The 20,580-nt window shown below is 31.0% G+C and overlaps 2 protein-coding genes and 1 pseudogene across 3 annotated transcripts; 1 reads left to right on the forward strand and 2 right to left on the reverse strand.

Moving 5' to 3' along the window:
- Positions 1 to 396: 396 nt before the first annotated feature.
- Positions 397 to 1,413, forward strand: LOC103850926 (BAG family molecular chaperone regulator 2). Its single transcript, XM_009127722.2, has 2 exons — positions 397 to 718; positions 985 to 1,413. The coding sequence occupies exons 1-2, from the start codon at positions 448 to 450 to the stop codon at positions 1,194 to 1,196; spliced, it is 483 nt and encodes a 160-aa protein (XP_009125970.1). The 5' UTR covers positions 397 to 447; the 3' UTR covers positions 1,197 to 1,413.
- Positions 1,414 to 1,502: 89 nt separating this feature from the next.
- LOC103850925 (zinc finger protein CONSTANS-LIKE 6) lies at positions 1,503 to 8,459 on the reverse strand. 2 transcript variants are annotated; one of them, XM_033283914.1, is made up of 4 exons: positions 7,654 to 8,459; positions 2,654 to 2,918; positions 1,939 to 2,130; positions 1,503 to 1,782 (listed from the first exon to the last, which is right to left on the reverse strand). In XM_033283914.1, the coding sequence occupies exons 1-4, from the start codon at positions 8,121 to 8,123 to the stop codon at positions 1,753 to 1,755; spliced, it is 957 nt and encodes a 318-aa protein (XP_033139805.1). In that variant the 5' UTR covers positions 8,124 to 8,459; the 3' UTR covers positions 1,503 to 1,752. The 2 variants fall into 2 exon arrangements, with proteins under 2 accessions (XP_033139805.1, XP_033139804.1); XM_033283913.1 differs by having other exon boundaries at positions 2,654 to 2,911; positions 7,647 to 8,442.
- A 1,202-nt stretch (positions 8,460 to 9,661) lies between these two features.
- On the reverse strand, positions 9,662 to 13,218 carry LOC103851233 (annotated as a pseudogene).
- Between the last annotated feature and the right edge of the window lie 7,362 nt (positions 13,219 to 20,580).

Consider the following 20,580-nt stretch of genomic DNA (forward strand, 5'->3'; position numbering starts at 1 on the left):
CATACTAGCTTTTAATTAATTAACAATACTATAGTTTCGATTGTTTGTTGTTTACATTTTTGTGCTTGGCCCTTCAATCAAGGAAACATTGTTTATTATCAGTCGAACCATCAGCCATGTGCTGAAACTCTCCTCTTAACAGTCCCAATCAATCCTATAGAAATCTGATTTATCCATTGTCGGCACACTTTCATGGCTTTTATTATTGTATATTAATCGGCTCTACATTATTAAGTTACAAACATTAAACAAAATATATTTAAAAGAGGAAGACTTGTAATTGTAAAAGCAACTGCACATGCAAGTATGTATGTGGTTTTGTCCTTTTCTTGACCTCTTGTCTCTTATATAAACCACTTAAATGTTTCCATGTCTATGTATCCCAAAGCTCGAGAGAAAACATAAGTGAGAAAAAAAAAACTCCACAGAAATCAAATCAGAAAAGAGATGATGAGGTTCAAGTCCAAGAGATTTGGCATTAGATTTGGTTTTGGTAAAAGAACCAACAACAAAGGCACACAACAAGATCAACAACAAAAAGGATTTGGTAATAACAACAATAGTAGCAGCAGCAATTATGAGATCAAATGGGAACTCAGGCCAGGAGGTATGCTTGTTCAAAAGAGACAAGAGAGCATTGGTGAAGACTTGATCTCCATAAGAGTCTCTACTTTTGCTCATTTTCATGATCTCTCCATTGAAGCCACTTCCACCTTTGGTAAGTTTCTCATCTCTCAACTTTTCTGAATCTTTATGGTACATCTGGTAGACTTATATAACAATAAAAGATTTAATAGACTATATGCGGGTTTACAATAAATATAGTTTATTAGAATTACAAAAAGTTTTGAAACTATATTATAATTTTTCTTATTTAAAAAACTAGAAAGTCATTCTAAAGTATGAAATATAAATTAATGAAAAAAGTCCAAATCATACAAAAAATTGTGACATTGCAACTGATTTATACTTGTGGATTTACAGGAGAACTTAAGATGGTACTAGCATTGCTTACTGGTCTCGAGCCAAAACAACAACGGCTATTATTTAAAGGGAAAGAAAGAGAGGATGATGAATATCTACACATGGTTGGTGTTGGAGAAAAAGACAAAGTCTTGTTGTTAGAAGATCCTGCCTTCAAAGAGAAAAAGCTTCTTAACAACATTTCCACTTCTTGCCCTACTATAATCGTATAAACACCTAAACAAGTTTGTCAAATTAATTGTTTGTTAACTTCTTGGCGAAACATAAAACCAGCCAAGAATAATAACTAGATAGAATTTTCATGCACAATGCACTATCGATTATACAAATTTTCCATGTAGTCGTTCCATTTCGAAGTTGTAAAACTAATATGTTTACATGTTGTAATATATTTGTCAGAGTGTTACGTACTTTGATCATTTTCTTTTACTTCTAATTAGTTACATGCTGAAGAGTGAAAACAACAAATATGAAGTACTCAATTGAGGATATCCACTACAATTATTGTTATTCGTATGTGTTGCGAATTGGTTGATTTTCTACTAATTGAACTTAAACGGGCAAACAAACCGAAACTTCCGCATAACCGAGCTGGTCAAGACCCTATACAAACCAACACCTTTCATTTCTCGGTATACTCCGGTTATGGCCTTAACTTCTCAAAAAGTTACAAAATAACATTATTATACCAAATATCCGCCACTTGGTTATTTTATAAGACTAGTATGTCCACAAACCACAAGTCTAAACCATCAGTTTATTAGTGGTTTACAAATCGTCTCTCTTCACAAACCGGCCCTGAAAAAAAGATGAACCAAAACCAATACCTAATTAGAACCAGCAGTTTCACGCACCAACCCAATCTAGTTCTCGATCTTACATATATTACTGTAGCCATCATGTTTATACAAGGTGTGTAAAATGCTGAAAAGGAAAGAAGGGAAGCTTACTTACTTTAACACGAGGACGTTTCTCAGCGTTGAGTTTACGAACTTGGTATCGGATCCGCTTAGAGAAAAGGCGACTTTGTCGTTTCTCTTTATACCGTAGCAAGCTCGCTTCTCTATGCCCTCTCCATAACGTCTCCGTCGTCTCCATCTCCGGCACAGTCCATAAACTCCCTGCCTCTCCGCCGCCGGTAACCACCTAAAAACCAATCAAACACACACTTGCCTAGTATCAAATCTTTCCTATCCAGCTTAGATTAATTTTGACGATAACAACGATGACCAAAATATACAATATCTTACAATTGGGTACATTTGTCATGTATATATACCATATGATTTGATAAAGCTCGATCGGTTTCATGATTTGACAAATGTTTTTACCAGTCTAACAATTATGTAGAAAATCAACATGTACAAGTATTATCATTTACTAGGGTTACAGATTTTTTTAAAAAAAAATCATTATGCAGTTACATTTTCAGTTTATAGTCAAAGCTTTAATTATTATGGTAAAACTTTCAACGTAATAAATTTAATTAGGCTATCATCATTAAAGTTTCAAGAAAAAACTCGTGACCACATCAAAAAAATTCACCGCTTTAAATATGTTAGTCACATTAAGCATTAACTACGATTTAATTTATATCAACTTAATTAGTAATCTATTATAAGCATTAATTAACGATATATAAACATGATACAAAGAGATGTTTACTTACATCAGTAGAAGCATGCAAGTCCGGCACCGTCTGCGGCGGTTCTCCGTCGACATAAAGAGTACCTTTATCCGGCCAAGCCTCCATGATCTCCTCATAATCAAGCTTCAGAGCCAGCGAAGTCCTTCCATCGTTTCCATCACCGCCGCAACACCGCGGAGTTCCGCTCCGACTCATCACCTCGTCCACAACCTCCGAATAACTCACCCACCGCTCCGCCGTGGTCTCCTCCTTGCTCGCTCCTTTCCTCATCGCCGTCCGTAGAAGCTGTTGGATAAACTTGAAGTTACTTAGGCTACAAGTAATAGATAAACCTAATGAGTTTAGGAAATATTGTGTTGTGTTTATCCTAATGAGTTTAGGATAACTAAAGTGTTATATAAGGAGATATCAACTTGTGATATAACTTAAGAGTTTATGAGTTTGAGTGCTTGAGGTTTTGAGTTAGTTTCCTCAAGAGTGATTAATAAGAAGTGTTCTTATTCGAGTTACTATAATTGTGTTTGTGATTACTGAGAACTATATTTGGTATCAGAGCTACAATCGATCATGAGTGACATTGTTGCTACCACTGCGAAGATCAAAGAAGGCGGAGGGCTTTCATCGATTAAATGTCCGATGCTGAGTGCAACTAATTATACAGTGTGGGCAATGAGAATGAAGATTACTTTGAGGGTTCACAAAGTTTGGGAAGCCATTGAAACAGAGCAGGTTAACACCGAGAAGAATGATGTAGCGCTAGCTCTATTATTTCAGTCAATACCAGAGAATCTTATTCTCCAAGTAGGAGAACTCGAGAATGCTAAACAAGTGTGGGAAGCAATAAAAACTCGACATGTCGGGGCAGAACGAGTACGTGAGGCTAGGTTACAGACTCTAATGGCCGAATTCGAACGCTTGAAGATGAAAGAGTCTGAGAGCATCGATGACTTTGGTGGGAAGCTATCCGAATTAGCTTCAAAATCAGCTTCTCTTGGTGTCACCATTGAAGAAACTAAACTCGTTAAGAAATTTCTTATGAGCCTTCCTCGAAAGAAGTACATACATATTGTTGCCTCTCTCGAGCAAGTGCTCGACCTAAATACAACGGGCTATGAAGACATATTAGGGCGTTTAAAAGCTTACGAAGAAAGAATTTGCGAAGAAGAAGAGAAAGAAGAGGATCAGGGAAAACTTATGTACTCAAATACAGAAGGTCAGAATCGGGCTCAACAAGATCAATCTAATCGACAATATGAACAAACAAACCGAGATTATAATAATGATTGGTATCGAGGCAGAGGCCGTGGAGGTCGATATAGCAGAGGAAGAGGACGAGGCCGATATAACGGTGGAAGAGGAGACTACAATTACGGTGGAAGAGGAGATTACAATAGCAGTGGAAGAGGAGACTACAATAAAGATCCATACGCAGGCAGGGATGCATCTCGCATCACTTGCTATCGCTGTGACAAAGTAGGTCACTTTGTGGCTCATTGTCCGGACCTGAAGCTTAAACTACAAGAAACTCAAGAAAACGACGTCACTGAAACACAAGAAGCTGACGAGCTTATGATGCACGAGATTGTTTTTCTAAACGAGAAGAATGTAGTTCCTGAGAGATATGAAACAAATAGTGGAGATGAGAATATATGGTACCTCGACAACGGAGCCAGTAACCATATGACCGGAGAACAAAGGTATTTTTCGAAACTTGACACCACGATCACCGGCAAGGTTCGTTTCGGAGATGATTCCAGAATAGACATTAAAGGGAAAGGTACAATCTCTTTCACCGACATGAATGGAGATTCTCGAAAGATGACTGATGTCTACTTCATTCCCGATCTCAAAAGCAATATCATCAGTTTGGGACAAGCCACCGAGGCAGGATGTGATGTAAGAATGAGAGGAGAGACACTCACAATGCATGATCAACGTGGCAAGCTACTTGTTACATCTCGGAGATCAAGAAACAGATTATACAAAGTTCGAATGGGAATGAAAGACACATCGCGCCTTTATCTAACTGAAGACAATGAATCATGTAAGTGGCATGCTCGTTTGGGACACGTAAATACTGAGACTATTCGAAATATGATGCAGAAGGAACTAGTTTTGGGACTACCAAATGTTAACATTGAGAAGGAAGTATGTCGATCGTGCATTCTTGGGAAACAGAGTCGCCAAGTTTTTCCCAAAGCTACGTCCTATCGAGCTACTAAGACGTTAGAGCTTCTTCATGGAGACCTTTGCGGACCGATAACACCTACCACACAGGCTGGGAACAAATATGTGTTTGTTGTCATTGATGATCACAGCAGATATATGTGGACGATGCTATTAAAAGAAAAATCTGAAGCTTTTGATAAATTTAAAAGGTTGAGAGTTATTGCGGAACAGGAGACGAGACAGAAGATACAGACGTTTAGGTCCGACAGAGGCGGAGAGTTCGTCTCTCAAGAGTTTAACTCTTATTGTGATGGAGCAGGAATAAAAAGGCATCTCACTGCACCATATACACCCCAGCAGAATGGTGTTGTTGAACGAAGAAATCGTACGATGATGGAGATGGCAAGAAGTATTTTAAAGGGCATGAACCTACCAGACTATCTATGGGGAGAGGCCATAAGGCATGTTACCTACATACTGAATCGGTTAGCCACGAGATCACTGAAGGATCAAACCCCATACGAGCTATATCGAGGTAAGAAGCCTAACGTAAGTCACTTGCGAGTTTTTGGTTGCATTGGATATGCAAAAATAACCGGCACACACCTTAAGAAACTCGACGATAGGTCTCGGATGCTGGTACACTTAGGGACAGAACCGGGATCCAAAGCGTACAGATTATATGATCCACACACAAAAAAGATAGTGGTGAGTAGAGATGTTATCTTTGATGAATCAAGAAGCTGGGAATGGAACAAAGAAAACGATAAGACAGAGAATAATGAAGGATTCAAGGTACAGGTTGGAAGGTTTGGAAACCATGAAGTAAGTGGAGTCGATGAGACAAACCACACGAGTGATGATCACGAGCCTGTTCAGGACGATGATCAGTACGCTGATATTCAGAGCCTTGGAGAAGACGAAACAGAAGTACAATCTCTAAGACGTTCAGAGAGACAAACAACAAGGCCCAAATACCTTGATGATTATATTCTGTTAGCTGAGGAATTAGGAGAAGAGATTCTGATGTATCTCGACAACGAGCCAAGAAATTTTGAGGAAGCAAGCGAGTCTAAACAGTGGACAAGAGCTTGTGAAGAAGAAATAGAATCCATAGTCAAAAACAAAACGTGGATCCTAGTAGATCTACCATATGGAGCCAAGCCTATCGGTTTGAAATGGGTTTTTAAGCTAAAACGCAACTCAGATGGAAGTATAAGCAAATACAAGGCCAGGCTCGTTGCAAAAGGGTATGTACAACGTCATGGGATTGACTACGACGAGGTGTTCGCACCAGTAGCAAGGATTGAGACCATACGTCTACTTATAAGTCTAGCAGCAACAAGTGGATGGGAAGTACATCATCTAGATGTAAAAACAGCATTTCTCTATGGAGAACTTAAAGAAATAGTCTATGTATCACAACCAGAGGGTTTCGAGCAGAAAGGATGTGAGAGTAAGGTCTATAAGTTAAACAAAGCTTTGTATGGTTTGAAGCAAGCTCCACGGGCATGGAACCACAAGCTCAATCAGACGTTACGCGAGCTACAGTTTGAGAAATGTGCGAAGGAGCCGTCGGTATATCGCAAAGTGATCGATGGAGAGCTTCTCATAGTTGCTGTGTATGTGGATGACCTTTTCGTCACAGGAACAAATAAAAGGAATATCGATGAGTTCAAAAGAAACATGTCAAACAAGTTTGAGATGAGTAATTTGGGAAAGTTGTCTTATTACCTTGGGATTGAAGTATGCCAACATGAAGGAGGAATCACACTGAACCAAAGGCGATATGCATCTAAAATTCTAGAGAATGCAGGAATGATCAAGTGTAATCCAGTACACACACCAATGGAGCTTGGATTAAAGCTTTCAAAAGCAGAGAATGAAAGAGAAGTTGATGCAACGATGTACCGGAAAAATGTTGGGTGTTTACGGTATCTCTTACATACAAGACCGGACTTATCTTTCAGCGTGGGAGTTCTGAGTCGTTATATGCAGAGTCCTAAAGACTCACATGGAGCTGCCATGAAGCAAGTACTACGATATTTACAAGGGAGTGTGGCGTTTGGTTTAGAATTCAGACGATCTGCAATGAAAATACCAAGACTTATAGGGTATAGCGACAGTAGCTATAATGTAGACCCGGATGATGGTAAGAGCACGACTGGACACATATTTTACATTGATAATAGTCCCATCTCATGGTGTTCACAGAAGCAAGAAGTAGTAGCATTATCGAGTTGCGAAGCAGAATTCATGGCTGGGACTGAAGCTGCACGACAGGCTATATGGTTACAAGATCTCTTGAGCGAGATAACAGATCAACAAAGCGAGAAGGTACTGATACGTATCGACAACCAGTCTGCCATTGCCTTAACAAAAAATCCAGTGTTTCATGGGAGAAGTAAGCACATACACAGGAGATATCACTTCATCAGAGAGTGCGTAGAGAATGGACAGATTGAAGTAGAGTATGTTCAAGGTGATAAACAGAAAGCGGATATCTTGACAAAAGCTCTAGGAAGAATTAGATTCAGAGAAATGAGAGACTACATTGGAGTGAAAGAAAACTTCAAGCTTAAAGGGGAGAATGTTGGATAAACTTGAAGTTACTTAGGCTACAAGTAATAGATAAACCTAATGAGTTTAGGAAATATTGTGTTGTGTTTATCCTAATGAGTTTAGGATAACTAAAGTGTTATATAAGGAGATATCAACTTGTGATATAACTTAAGAGTTTATGAGTTTGAGTGCTTGAGGTTTTGAGTTAGTTTCCTCAAGAGTGATTAATAAGAAGTGTTCTTATTCGAGTTACTATAATTGTGTTTGTGATTACTGAGAACTATAGAAGCGAAGAAGCAGACGTTGATCCATGCTCTTTAATGTCGTACGGCGACATGTCCCTTCCTTCGCCGCCGCAATCTACATCGGCGGTGGAGGAAGGGAGCAGATCGTGGATGGAAGAGATTGTGCTGTTGTCGGTGGTGGAGTTGAAGAGGTAAGCCGCCACGGTGTCGTATTGATCTTCTTCTTTCTCTCCTCCTCCCACAGTCTCCACTCTCTTCTTCTCAGCACCTCCTCTCGTCTTGCTCTGCTTCTTCTTGTTCGTCGTGGTTTCGGGACTCTCGTCGATCTCGTGAGACGTGTTGAGTTCGAGCTTGAGACTGAGGAACTTGGGTTTCTTTGTTTTTGTTCTGATCTGCTTACGAGACGTTTCAAGATTCGAAGGAGAGCTATCATCCATGGCTATGTGTTTCCTCTTCTTGATCCTCTTCGATGTTCTCGTTTCTTCTCCGACCACAGGACTAGGTTCACTACACATCTTTGATCCCTCTTACACTGTATAAGTGTGTGTTTCTCTCACTCTTAATTAACTTGTTCTCTGTTTTCTTTTTCAAAAAAGTATGTAGGTGGAGGGAAAAGGAAAGATGATTGTGATGGTACTTGGACACGTGTCCATCGTTAATTGGATTAAACTATTGTAATCTTGGATTCTGTTTGGATGTGCAGGGAGGAAACAAGTTTGGATAGATTACATTTATGCATTAATTACGTAGTAAACTCCATTTTTGTTTATTTTCAACATTTCAGATACGGCAACATCTATAGAGTTCACGGATCTTAATTCAAAAAGGTTTGGGATATTATTATGTTTAGAGGCACCAACATAAAAAATATATATATGACTTAGACTTAGGCCATCTCCAACAAGACACCAAAACACCAAATTTAATGTAATTTCATTTTCAACAAGAAATCAAATTTGACACCATTTCACCAAATTTAGTGTAATGTGAATAGTATTACACTAAATTTGGCATAACACTATTTATCACACCAAATATTTAAAATGTATATCTATTATATTTCATGTAATAATATAGTTCAATTACTATCCAATTTGTAATTAAATATTAATATATTGAATTATTTGTATTTTAAAAATTTATTTTTGCATAATTAAAATACTAAATTTTTATTTTTATTTTCAAAATAAATCACTAAATGACTATTATCATTCATCATTTACAAGTAAAAAAATATAAATAATAATATAAATGTGATAAATAATTATCTATCAATTACAAATAATATAAAATATAAAAAAATAAACAGAAAACATCAAATAATATATCATATTATATTTGGTGTAAAATTTGGTGTTATTTTAGAGATGACAAAAAATTTATAATACAAAAACACTAAATTTGGTGTCATTGTTGGAGATGCTCCTAATCTAAGAGCACTTCCATTACTGAACTTATGGTGGGGGCGGGGTTCACACAGATTCCAAAAAAAAAAAAATATATTAAAATAATGAATAGTGATGAACTTGTTTTTCTCCACCTCTTTCCAGTGAACCTGGTTCATCACTGTAACGCGGGTTCCACGGCACATGGCGGCCCGCGATTGGTCCGAAAAAATAATTTTTTTTTTAAACAAAAATCAAACCAAAAAAAAATAATAATAAAAAAATACTTTGTGAACTTTTCATGGGATTCACTAATGGGGTGCTCTAAAAGACAAACGTGGTTAACATGAGATTTTTCGAGCCACTGTAGCTGAAAATATATGAGGTGATATAATATCTTTGGACTTTTCTTCCGTGAGAGGATTGCATCTGCATTATTATTATTCCACGCTGTTATCGAACGCAAGTAAACTGTGGAATTGATATTTTAAATAAATTTCAAAAAATGCGAATCCAATTCATCATAGATTGACAAGAGGGATGTATCATTTGAACTGTGGGTTTTATCGTAAATGTTGCTACCACCGACAGCAATGACTTGTGAAGTGATTTATAGTACAGAATCATCTTGAACATTTTACTGACATTATTTGATGACACCTTCCGTATCGTATATATAATAGATTTTCATTCTATGATTTAACATTCACGTGATATAAAAACAAATTCTAAACATTATTTTGGGCTTTTGATCTTAAAGAGCTTATGGTGTTTGAAGGAAGCCCAAATTAAAAACCCAATATTTTGGCTAATTTAACTCAGCTGTTTGCTTAAGAGTCAAGGCAGATGCTCACACCCATCTGTAACAATTATCTGTACGTTTTATTCAGACCGTACTCTATCCAACCTATCAACACTCTTCCTCCCTCTCTCAATCTGATGATGCTGGTCAACGCTCTTCCTTGCCTTGTCGTGGAGGTCAACGCTCCTCCTCGACCGATCTAAATGCTGCTCGAAAGTGATTCTAAGCTTACTCTTCTTCGAAGGACCCTTTGGCGGTTTCTCTTTCTCCCTTCTATCAACGCTTTCCCTTGGTGGCTTCTCTATTCTATCTACGCTCTGCCTCGGCATTTCCACCTCGCTGCCCTGGTTCTCTGATAGGCACGCGCTCGCCCTCGAGGAGAGACGTCTCTCTACGGTTGTGATGAATTTCTTAAGGTGTTTGATGTATTCAGGGTAGTGTTCTAGATCACAGTGGCTACCACCTTCGAGCCAAAGCGGTTCATACTTCTCTTTAGAGAGTTCCCATAACTGTTTTCCATGGGAACAGTCAACAACTTCATCTGAAGTTCCCTGCAACCAGATGAATAATCCACCAGAGAGAGTTAAAGACACCTACAAAAGAAACAAGAACAGAGAGAGATAGGGCTGGGATTTTGAACTGAACCCAGTGCTGTGCGAAGAGTTTTAGGGGCCTAAGGCAAGTTTTAAAAATAAATTTATTTACAATCGTAATAAAAATAATTTTTTAATATGATATATTATTTTCACCAAATACACAAGTCTAATACTGTAAAAGAATAAGTTTATAACATAAATATGTTATATTATGTCATATAGAAAAAAATACATGAATTCAAAAAATAAATTAATTAATTTTCGTAGAAATGTTTTTTTTTTAAATAAGTCTAAACCACTATACTAGAAATTATTTTAAATTTTGGGGCCCTAAAAAGAGTCATATTAATCGGGGGCCTGAGGCCAATGCCTTTTTCAATACACTGTAGGCACGCCTCTGACTGAACCAAATCTTTTTGTTAGTTTGGTTCGAGTCAGTAGTTTTTTTAAAAGAGTTTGGTTTTCAGTTCGGCTATCAGTTGCTTTGGAATTCTTTAAAATAAATTATAACGAAACCATACCACACTGAACTAACCAAATTAACCGAAATTAACCAAACTTATGAGAAATTTTAACAAAATTAAACCAAAATCTAATTTTCGAAAACCAAACTAACCGAATACCAAAATGAACTTTAATTCAGTAAGATTTATGTTGAACCGAACTAATGGAACTACCCAAACCGAATAACCTGAACTACCCAAACCCGCAGGCATAGAGAGAGTTAATATGTAACTCACGTGAATGACAAGAACCGGGCAATTCACAAGTGTGATCTTGTCGATATTCTGCACATTAAAGAAAACATAAAAATGCAACTGTAACTGTGTATGATCCATGAAAGAATGATGTATTTTATTACCTTGTAGATGTCGAACCAGTAAGTCTTCTTCACTGGATACATTACTCTAAGACCTGAAAGAATCGGGCTATGGAGAACAACAGCTCTCAACTGAGGCAACCGAGCAGCGAGATCTAGTGTAGGTCCACTTCCTACTGACTGGCCATAAAGGATTACATCTTCCTGTTTTGTTCCGTATGTCTCTTCAAGACATTTATAAGCAGCTTTGATATCAGCATAGGTATGGCTCTCACTCGGCTAAAGTCACACACACACACAAAAAAAAAGATTATTATAATTAGTTATATAGCTATTACCAATACTCTCATATGTTTGTTAAGGACAAAACAAACCTTTCCAGTTACTGTCCATACCCTGAGTAATCATACCTGCAAGAAGAATACAGAAAAGCAAAACATTTTATGAAGCTGAATCAAAGCTAAGGAAGTATTTCTTGTTATCCTAATTTCTAAATCAAAACCCAAATCAACAGTATTTCTCAAAAAATTGGAAACTTTCCAAAAATAGCAGTTTTTAAGAAAATTATTTAAAAATACTATATACTGATGAAAAATTCTGAAAGAATACTCATCTATTCTAAAATAATCTTGTTATCCTAATTTCTAAATCTCAAACCCAAATCTACAGTATTTCTCAAAAAATTGGAAACTTTCCAAAAATAGCAGTTTTTAAGAAAATTATTTAAAAATACTATATACTCATGAAAAATTCTGAAACAATACTCATCTATCTTAAAATATTTTTGTTATCCTAATTTGTAAATCAAAAACCCAAATCTACAGTATTTCTTGGAAAATTGAAGACTTTCCAAAAATAGCAGTTTTTAAGAAAATTATTTACAAATACTATATACTGATGAAAAACTCTGAAAGAATACTCATCTATCCTAAAATATTCTTGTTATACTAATTTCTAAATCACAAACCCAAATGTACATTATTTCTCAAAAAATTGGAAACTTTCCAAAAATAGCAGTTTTTAAGAAAATTATTTTAAAATACTATATACTGATGAAAAATTCTGAAAGAATACTCATCTATCCTAAAATATTCTTGTTATCCTAATTTCTATATCACAAACCCAAATGTACAGCATTTCTCAAAAAATTGAAAACTTTCCAAAAATAGCAGTTTTTAAGAAAATTATTTAAAAATACTATATATTGATGAAAAATTCTGAAAGAATACTCATTTATCCACAAATAATTTTCTTATCATAATTTCTAAATCACAAACTCAAATCTAGAATATTACTCAAAAAATAAAAACTTTCCGAAAATAGCAGCATTTAAGAAAATTATTAAAAATACAATATACTGATGAAAAACTCTGAAAGAATACTCATCTATTCTAAAATATTCTTGTTATCCTAATTTCTAAATCACAAACCCAAATGTACAGCATTTCTCAAAAAAATTGGAAACTTTCCAAAATCAGCAGTTTTTAAGAAAATTATTTAAAAATACTATATACTGATGAAAAATTCTGAAACAATACTCATCTATCCTAAAATATTCTTGTTATTCTAATTTCTAAATCACAAACCCAAATCTACAGTATTTTTTGGAAAATTGAAAACTTTCCAAAAATAGCAGTTTTTAAGAAAATTATTTACAAATACTATATACTGATGAAAAATTCTGAAAGAATTCTCATCTATCCTAAAATATTATTGTTATCCTAATTTTAAATCACAAACCCAAATGTACAGTATTTTGTCAAAAAATTGGAAACTTTCCAAAAATAGAAGTTTTTAATAAAATTATTTAAAAATACTATATACTGATGAAAAATTCAGAAACAATACTCATCTATCCTAAAATATTCTTGTTATCCTAATTTGTAAATCACAAACCCAAATCTACAGTATTTCTCAAAAAATTGAAAACTTTAAAAAAATAGCAGTTTTTAAAAAAATTATTCTAAAATACAATGTATCGATGAAAAATTCTGAAACAGTACTCATCTAACCTAAAATAATCTTGTTATCCTAATTTCTAAATCACAAACCCAAATTTACAGTATTTTTCAAAAAATTGAAAACTTTCCAAAAATAACAGTTTTTAAGAAGATTATTTAAAAATACTATATACTGATGAAAAATTCTGAAAGAATACTCATCTATCCTAAAATATTCTTGTTATCCTAATTTGTAAATCACAAACCCAAATCTACAGTATTTCTTGGAAAATTGAAAACTTTACAAAAATAACAGTTTTTAAGAAAATTATTTAAAAATACTATATACTGGTGAAAAATTCTGAAAGAATACTCATCTATCCACAAATATTCTTGTTATCCTAATTTCTAAATCACAAACCCAAATGTACAGTATTTCTCAAAATATTGGAAACTTTCCAAAAATAGCAGTTTTTAAGAAAATTATTTAAAAATACTATATACTGATAAAAAATTCTGAAACAATACTCATCTATCCTAAAATATTCTTGTTATCCTAATTTGTAAATCACAAACCCAAATCTACAGTATTTCTCAAAAAATTGAAAACTTTCCAAAAATAGCAGTTTTTATGAAAATTATTTAAAAATACTATATTGATGAAAATTTCTGAAAGAAAAATTCTAAAAGAAAACTCTATAATCCTAAAATATTCTTGTTATCCTAATTTCTAAATCACAAACTCAAATGTACATTATTTCTCAAAAAATTGGAAACTTTCCAAAAATAGCAGTTTTTAAGAAAATTATTTAAAAATACTATATACTGATGAAAAATTCTGAAAGAATACTCATCTATTCTAATATAATCTTGTTATCCTAATTTCTAAATCTCAAACCCAAATCAACAGTATTTCTAAAAAAATTGGAAACTTTCCAAAAATAGCAGTTTTTAAGAAAATTATTTACAAATACTATATACTGATAAAAAATTCCGAAAGAAAATTCTTCTATCCTAAAATATTCTTGTTATCCTAATTTCTAAATCACAAACCCAAATCAATAGTATTTTTTTGGAAAATTGAAAACTTTCCAAAAATAGTAGTTTTTAAGAAAATTATTTACAAATACTATATACTGATGAAAAACTCTGAAAGAATACTCATCTATCCTAAAATATTCTTGTTATACCAATTTCTAAATCACAAACCCAAATGTACATTATTTCTCAAAAAATTGGAAACTTTCCAAAAATAGCAGTTTTTAAGAAAATTATTTACAAATACTATATACTGATGAAAAATTCTGAAAGAATACTCATCTATCCTAAAATATTATTGTTATCCTAATTTTAAATCACAAACCCAAATGTACAGTATTTTGTCAAAAAATTGGAAACTTTCCAAAAATAGCAGTTTTTAAGAAAATTATTTAAAAAAACTATATACTTATGAAAAATTCTGAAACAATACTCATATATCCTAAAATATTCTTGTTATCCTAATTTGTAAATCACAAACCCAAATCTACAGTATTTCTTAGGCGTGGGCATTCGGGGTCCCAATCGGGTTTCGGTTTTATCCATTCGGGTTTTGGTTTTTCGGGTTTATCAAAATCAACCCCATTCGGGTTATATAAAAGTTCGGTTCGGGACCGGTTCGGGTTATATCGGGTTCGGGTCGGGGTTAGTAAATCTTCAAAGAACCGGTATAACCCATTGTACTTTCGGGTTCGGGTCCCAATCGGTTCTTCGGTTTAAAAATACATGATTTGTACCTATTTTGTAACTAAAACATAAATGAAATCGGTTCTTCAGATTTAAAATACATGATTTGTACATATTTTAATAGCCAAAACATAAGTAAAATCGATTCAAAAATAAGAAAAAACATCAAACGTGATCATTCAAAATCAAGCGAAAGATAAACATAGTTAGTGAAATAAAGAAAACAGATAAATGAAATCATAAAACAAAAACTAAGTTCTCATGAAATGAGAAACACTATTTAATGAAAACAAAACCAAAATAAAAAAAACTTTAGGTTTCAACCGCTACATTCCACCATCAACCTTTATCTAATAGATAATTATTTTAGAAGTTCAATAATATCTTAAAGTATTTTGGATACATATTAAGAATTAAGATCATATTTGGTAGAAGTTCTTTTTGTTATTATAAATGTTTCGGGTTCTATCGGATATCCATTTAGGTCCGGGTTCGGTTCGGATAATACCCATAACCCAATATACCAAAAAACAGGATCCATTCGGTATTTATGTCGGGTTCGGATCGGTTCGGATTCATTTTCATCGGATCGGGTTCGGTTCGGATTTTCGGGTTCGGTTTATTTGCCCAGCCCTAGTATTTCTCAAAAAATTGAAAACTTTTAAAAAATAACAGTTTTTAAGAAAATTATTTTAAAATACAATATATTGATGAAAAATTCTGAAACAATACTCATCTAACCTAAAATAATCTTTTTATCCTAATTTCTAAATCACAAACACAAATTTACAGTATTTTCAAAAAATTGAAAATTTTCCAAAAATAACAGCTTTTAAGAAAATTATTAAAAATACAATATATTGATAAAAAAATTATGAAAGAATACTCATCTATCCACAAATATTTTTGTTATCATAATTTGTAAATCACAAACCCAAATCTATAATATTTCTCAAAAAAATGAAAACTTTCTAAAATAGCAGCTTTTAAGAAAATTATTTAAAAATACAATATATTGATAAAAAATTCTGAAAGAATATTCATCTATCCACAAATATTCTTGTTGTCCTAAATTTTAAATCACAAACCCAAATTTACAGTATTTTATCAAAAAATTGAAATCTTTCCAAAAATAGCAGTTTTTAAGAAAATTATTTTAAAATACAATCTTTTGATGAAAAATTTTGAAACAATACTCATCTAATCTAAAATAATCTTGTTATCCTAATTTCTAAATCACAAACTCAAATTTACAGTATTTCTCAAAAAATTGAAAACTTTTCAAAAATAGCAGTTTTTATGAAAATTATTTAAAAATACTATATTGATGAAAATTTCTGAAAGAAAAATTCTAATAGAAAACTCTATAATCCTAAAATATTCTTGTTATTCTAATTTCTAAATCACAAACCCAAATCTACAGTATTTTTTGGAAAATTGAAAACTTTCCAAAAATAGCAGTTTTTAAGAAAATTATTTACAAATACTATATACTGATGAAAAATTCTGAAAGAATACTCATCTATCCTAAAATATTATTGTTATCCTAATTTTAAATCACAAACCCAAATGTACAGTATTTTGTCAAAAAATTGGAAACTTTCCAAAAATAGCAGTTTTTAAGAAAATTATTGAAAAAATACTATATACTGATGAAAAATTCAGAAACAATACTCATCTATCCTAAAATATTCTTGTTATCCTAATTTGTAAATCACAAACCTAAATCTACAGAATTTCTCAAAAAATTGAAAACTTTAAAAAAATAGCAGTTTTTAAGAAAATTATTTTAAAATACAATGTATTGATGAAAAATTCTGAAACAATACTCATCTAACCTAAAATAATCTTGTTATCCTAATTTCTAAATCACAAACCCAAATTTACAGTGTTTTTCAAAAAATTGAAAACTTTCCAAAAATAACAGTTTTTAAGAAGATTATTTAAAAATACTATATACTGATGAAAAATTCTGAAAGAATACTCATTTATCCTAAAATATTCTTGTTATCCTAATTTGTAAATCACAAACCCAAATCTACAGTATTTCTTGGAAAATTGAAAACTTTACAAAAATAACAGTTTTTAAGAAAATTATTTAAAAATACTATATATACTGGTGAAAAATTCTGAAAGAATACTCATCTATCCACAAATATTCTTGTTATCCTAATTTCTAAATCACAAACCCAAATGTACAGCATTTCTCAAAATATTGGAAATTTTCCAAAAATAGCAGTTTTTAAGAAAATTATTTAAAAATACTATATACTGATAAAAAATTCTGAAACAATACTCATCTATCCTAAAATATTCTTGTTATCCTAATTTGTAAATCATAAACCCAAATCTACAGTATTTCTCAAAAAATTGAAAACTTTCCAAAAATAGCAGTTTTTATGAAAATTATTTAAAAATACTATATTGATGAAAATTTCTGAAAGAAAAATTCTAAAAGAAAACTCTATAATCCTAAAATATTCTTGTTATTCTAATTTCTAAATTACAAACCCAAATCTACAGTATTTCTTGGAAAATTGAAAACTTTCCAAAAATAGCAGTTTTTAAGAAAATTATTTAAAAATACTATATACAGATGAAAAATTCTGAAAGAATACTCATCTATCCACAAATATTTTTGTTATCATAATTAGTAAATCACAAACCCAAATCTACAATATTTCTCAAAAAAATAAAAACTTTCTAAAAATAGCAGCTTTTAAGAATTTTTTTTAAAAATACAATATATTGATGAAAATTTTTGAAAGAATATTAATCTATCCACAAATATTCTTGCTGTCCTAATTTCTAAATCACAAACCAAAATTTACAGTATTTCTCAAAAAATTGAAAACTTTTCAAAAATAGCAGTTTTTAAGAAAATTATTTAAAAATACTATATTTTGATGAAAAATTCTGAAAGAATACTCTTCTATCCTAAAATATTATTATTATCCTAATTTCTAAATCACAAACCCAAATCTACAGTATTTCTTGGAAAATTGAAAACTTTCCAAAAATAGCAGTTTTTAAGAAAATTATTTAAAAATACTATATACTGAAGAAAAATTCTAAAAGAATAATCATCTATCCACAAATATTCTTGTTATCATAATTTCTAAATCACAAACCCAAATTTACAGTATTTCTCAAAAAATTGAAAACCTTCCAAAAATAGTAGTTTTTAAGAAAATTATTTAGAAATAATATATTGATGAAAAATTCTGAAAGAATACTCATCTATCCACAAATATTTTTGTTATCGTAATTTGTAAATCACAAACCCAAATCTACAATATTTCTCAAAAAAATGAAAACTTTCTAAAAATAGCAGCTTTTAAGAAAATTATTTAAAAATACAATATATTGATGAAAAATTCTTAAAGAATATTCATCTATCCACAAATATTCTTGTTGTCCTAATTTCTAAATCACAAACCAAAATCTACAGTATTTCTCAAAAAATTGAAAACTTTCCAAAAATAGCAGTTTTAAAGAAAATTATTTAAAAATACTATATACTGATGAAAAATTCTGAAAGAAAACTCTTCTATCCTAAAATATTCTTGTTATCATAATTTCTAAATTACAAACCCAAATCTACAGTATTTCTTGGAAAATTGAAAATTTTCCAAAAATTGCAGTTTTTAAGAAAATTATTTAAAAATAATATATACTGAAGAAAAATTCTAAAAGAGAAATCATCTATCCACAAATATTCTTATTATCCTAAATTCTAAATCACAAACCCAAATATACAATATTTCTCAAAAAATTGAAAACTTTCCAAAAATAGGAAATTTTAAGAAAATTATTTAGAAATACTATATATTGATGAAAAATTCTGAAAGAATACTCATTTTTCCACAAAAAATTTTGTTATCATAATTTCTAAATCACAAACTCAAATCTAGAATATTACTCAAAAAAATGAAAACTTTCCAAAAATAGCAGCTTTTAAGAAAATTATTAAAAATACAATATATTGATAAAAAAATTCTGAAAGAATACTCATATATCCACAAATATTTTTGTTATCATAATTTGTAAATCACAAACTCAAATCTACAATATTTCTCAAAATAATGAAAACTTTCTAAAAATTGCAGTTTTTAAGAAAATTATTTAAAATACAATATATTGATGGAAAATTCTGAAAGAATATTCATCTATCCACAAATATTCTTGTTGTCCTAATTTCTAAATCACAAACCCAAATCTACAGTATTTCTAAAAAAAATTGAAAACTTTCCAAAAATAATAGTTTTTAAGAAAATTATTTTAAAATACAATACATCGATGAAAAATTCTGAAACAATACTCATCTAATCTAAAATAATCTTGTTATCCTAATTTCTAAATCACAAACCCAAATTTACAGTATTTCTCAAAAAATTGAAAACTTTCCAAAAATAGCAGTTTTTAAGAAGATTATTTAAAAATACTATATACTGATGAAAAATTCTGAAAGAATACTCTTCTATCCTAAAATGTTCTTGTTATCCTAATTTCTAAATCACAAACCTAAATCTACAGTATTTCTCAAAAAATTGGAAACTTTCCAAAAATAGCAGTTTTTAAGAAAATTATTTAAAAATACTATATACTTAAGAAAAATTCTAAAAGAATAATCATCTATCCAAAAATATTTTTGTTATCCTAATTTCTAAATGACAAACCCAAATGTACAGTATTTCTCAAAAAATTTAAAACTTTCCAAAAATAGCAGTTTTTAAGAAAATTATTTAAAAATACTATATATTGATGAAAAAATCTTGAAAAATACTCATTTATCCACAAATAATTTTTTTATCATAATTTCTCAATTAGAAACTCAAATCTAGAATATTACTCAAGAAATGAAAACTTTCCAAAAATAGCAGCCTTTAAGAAAATTATTAAAAATACAATATATTGATAAATAAATTCTGAAAGAATACTCATCTATCCACAAATATTTTTGTTATCATAATTTGTAAATCACAAACCCAAATCTTTAATAATTCTCAAAAAATTAAAAACTTTCCAAAAATAGCATTTTTTAAGAAAATTATTTAAAAATACTATATATTGATGAAAAATTCTGAAAGAATACTCATTTATCCACAAATAATTTTGTTATCTTAAATTCTAAATCACAAACTCAAATCTAGAATATTACTGAAAAAAAAATAAAAACTTTCCAAAAATAGTAGCTTTTAAGAATATTATTAAAATACAATATAATGATAAAAAAATTCTGAAAGAATACTCATCTATCCACAAATATTTTTGTTATCATAATTTGTAAATCACAAACCCAAATCTACAATATTACTCAAAAAAATGAAAACTTTCCAAAAATAGCAGCTTTTAAGAAAATTATTTAAAAATACAATATATTGATGAAAAATTCTGAAAGAATATTCATCTATCCATAAATATTCTTGTTGTTCTAATTTCTAAATCACAAACCCAAATCAACAATATTTCTCAAAAAAATTGAAAACTTTCTAAAAATAGTAGTTTTTAAGAAAATTATTTTAAAATACAATATATTGATGAAAATTCTGAACAATACTCATCTAACCTAAAATAATCTTGTTATCCTAATTTCTAAATCACAAACCCAAATTTAGAGTATTTCTCAAAAAATTGAAAACTTTCCAAAATAGCAGTTTTTAAGAAGATTATTTAAAAATACTATATACTGATGAAAAATTCT

Source organism: Brassica rapa, chromosome A02 (assembly GCF_000309985.2).
Source record: "Brassica rapa cultivar Chiifu-401-42 chromosome A02, CAAS_Brap_v3.01, whole genome shotgun sequence".
In the NCBI taxonomy this organism is placed as follows: domain Eukaryota; kingdom Viridiplantae; phylum Streptophyta; class Magnoliopsida; order Brassicales; family Brassicaceae; genus Brassica; species Brassica rapa.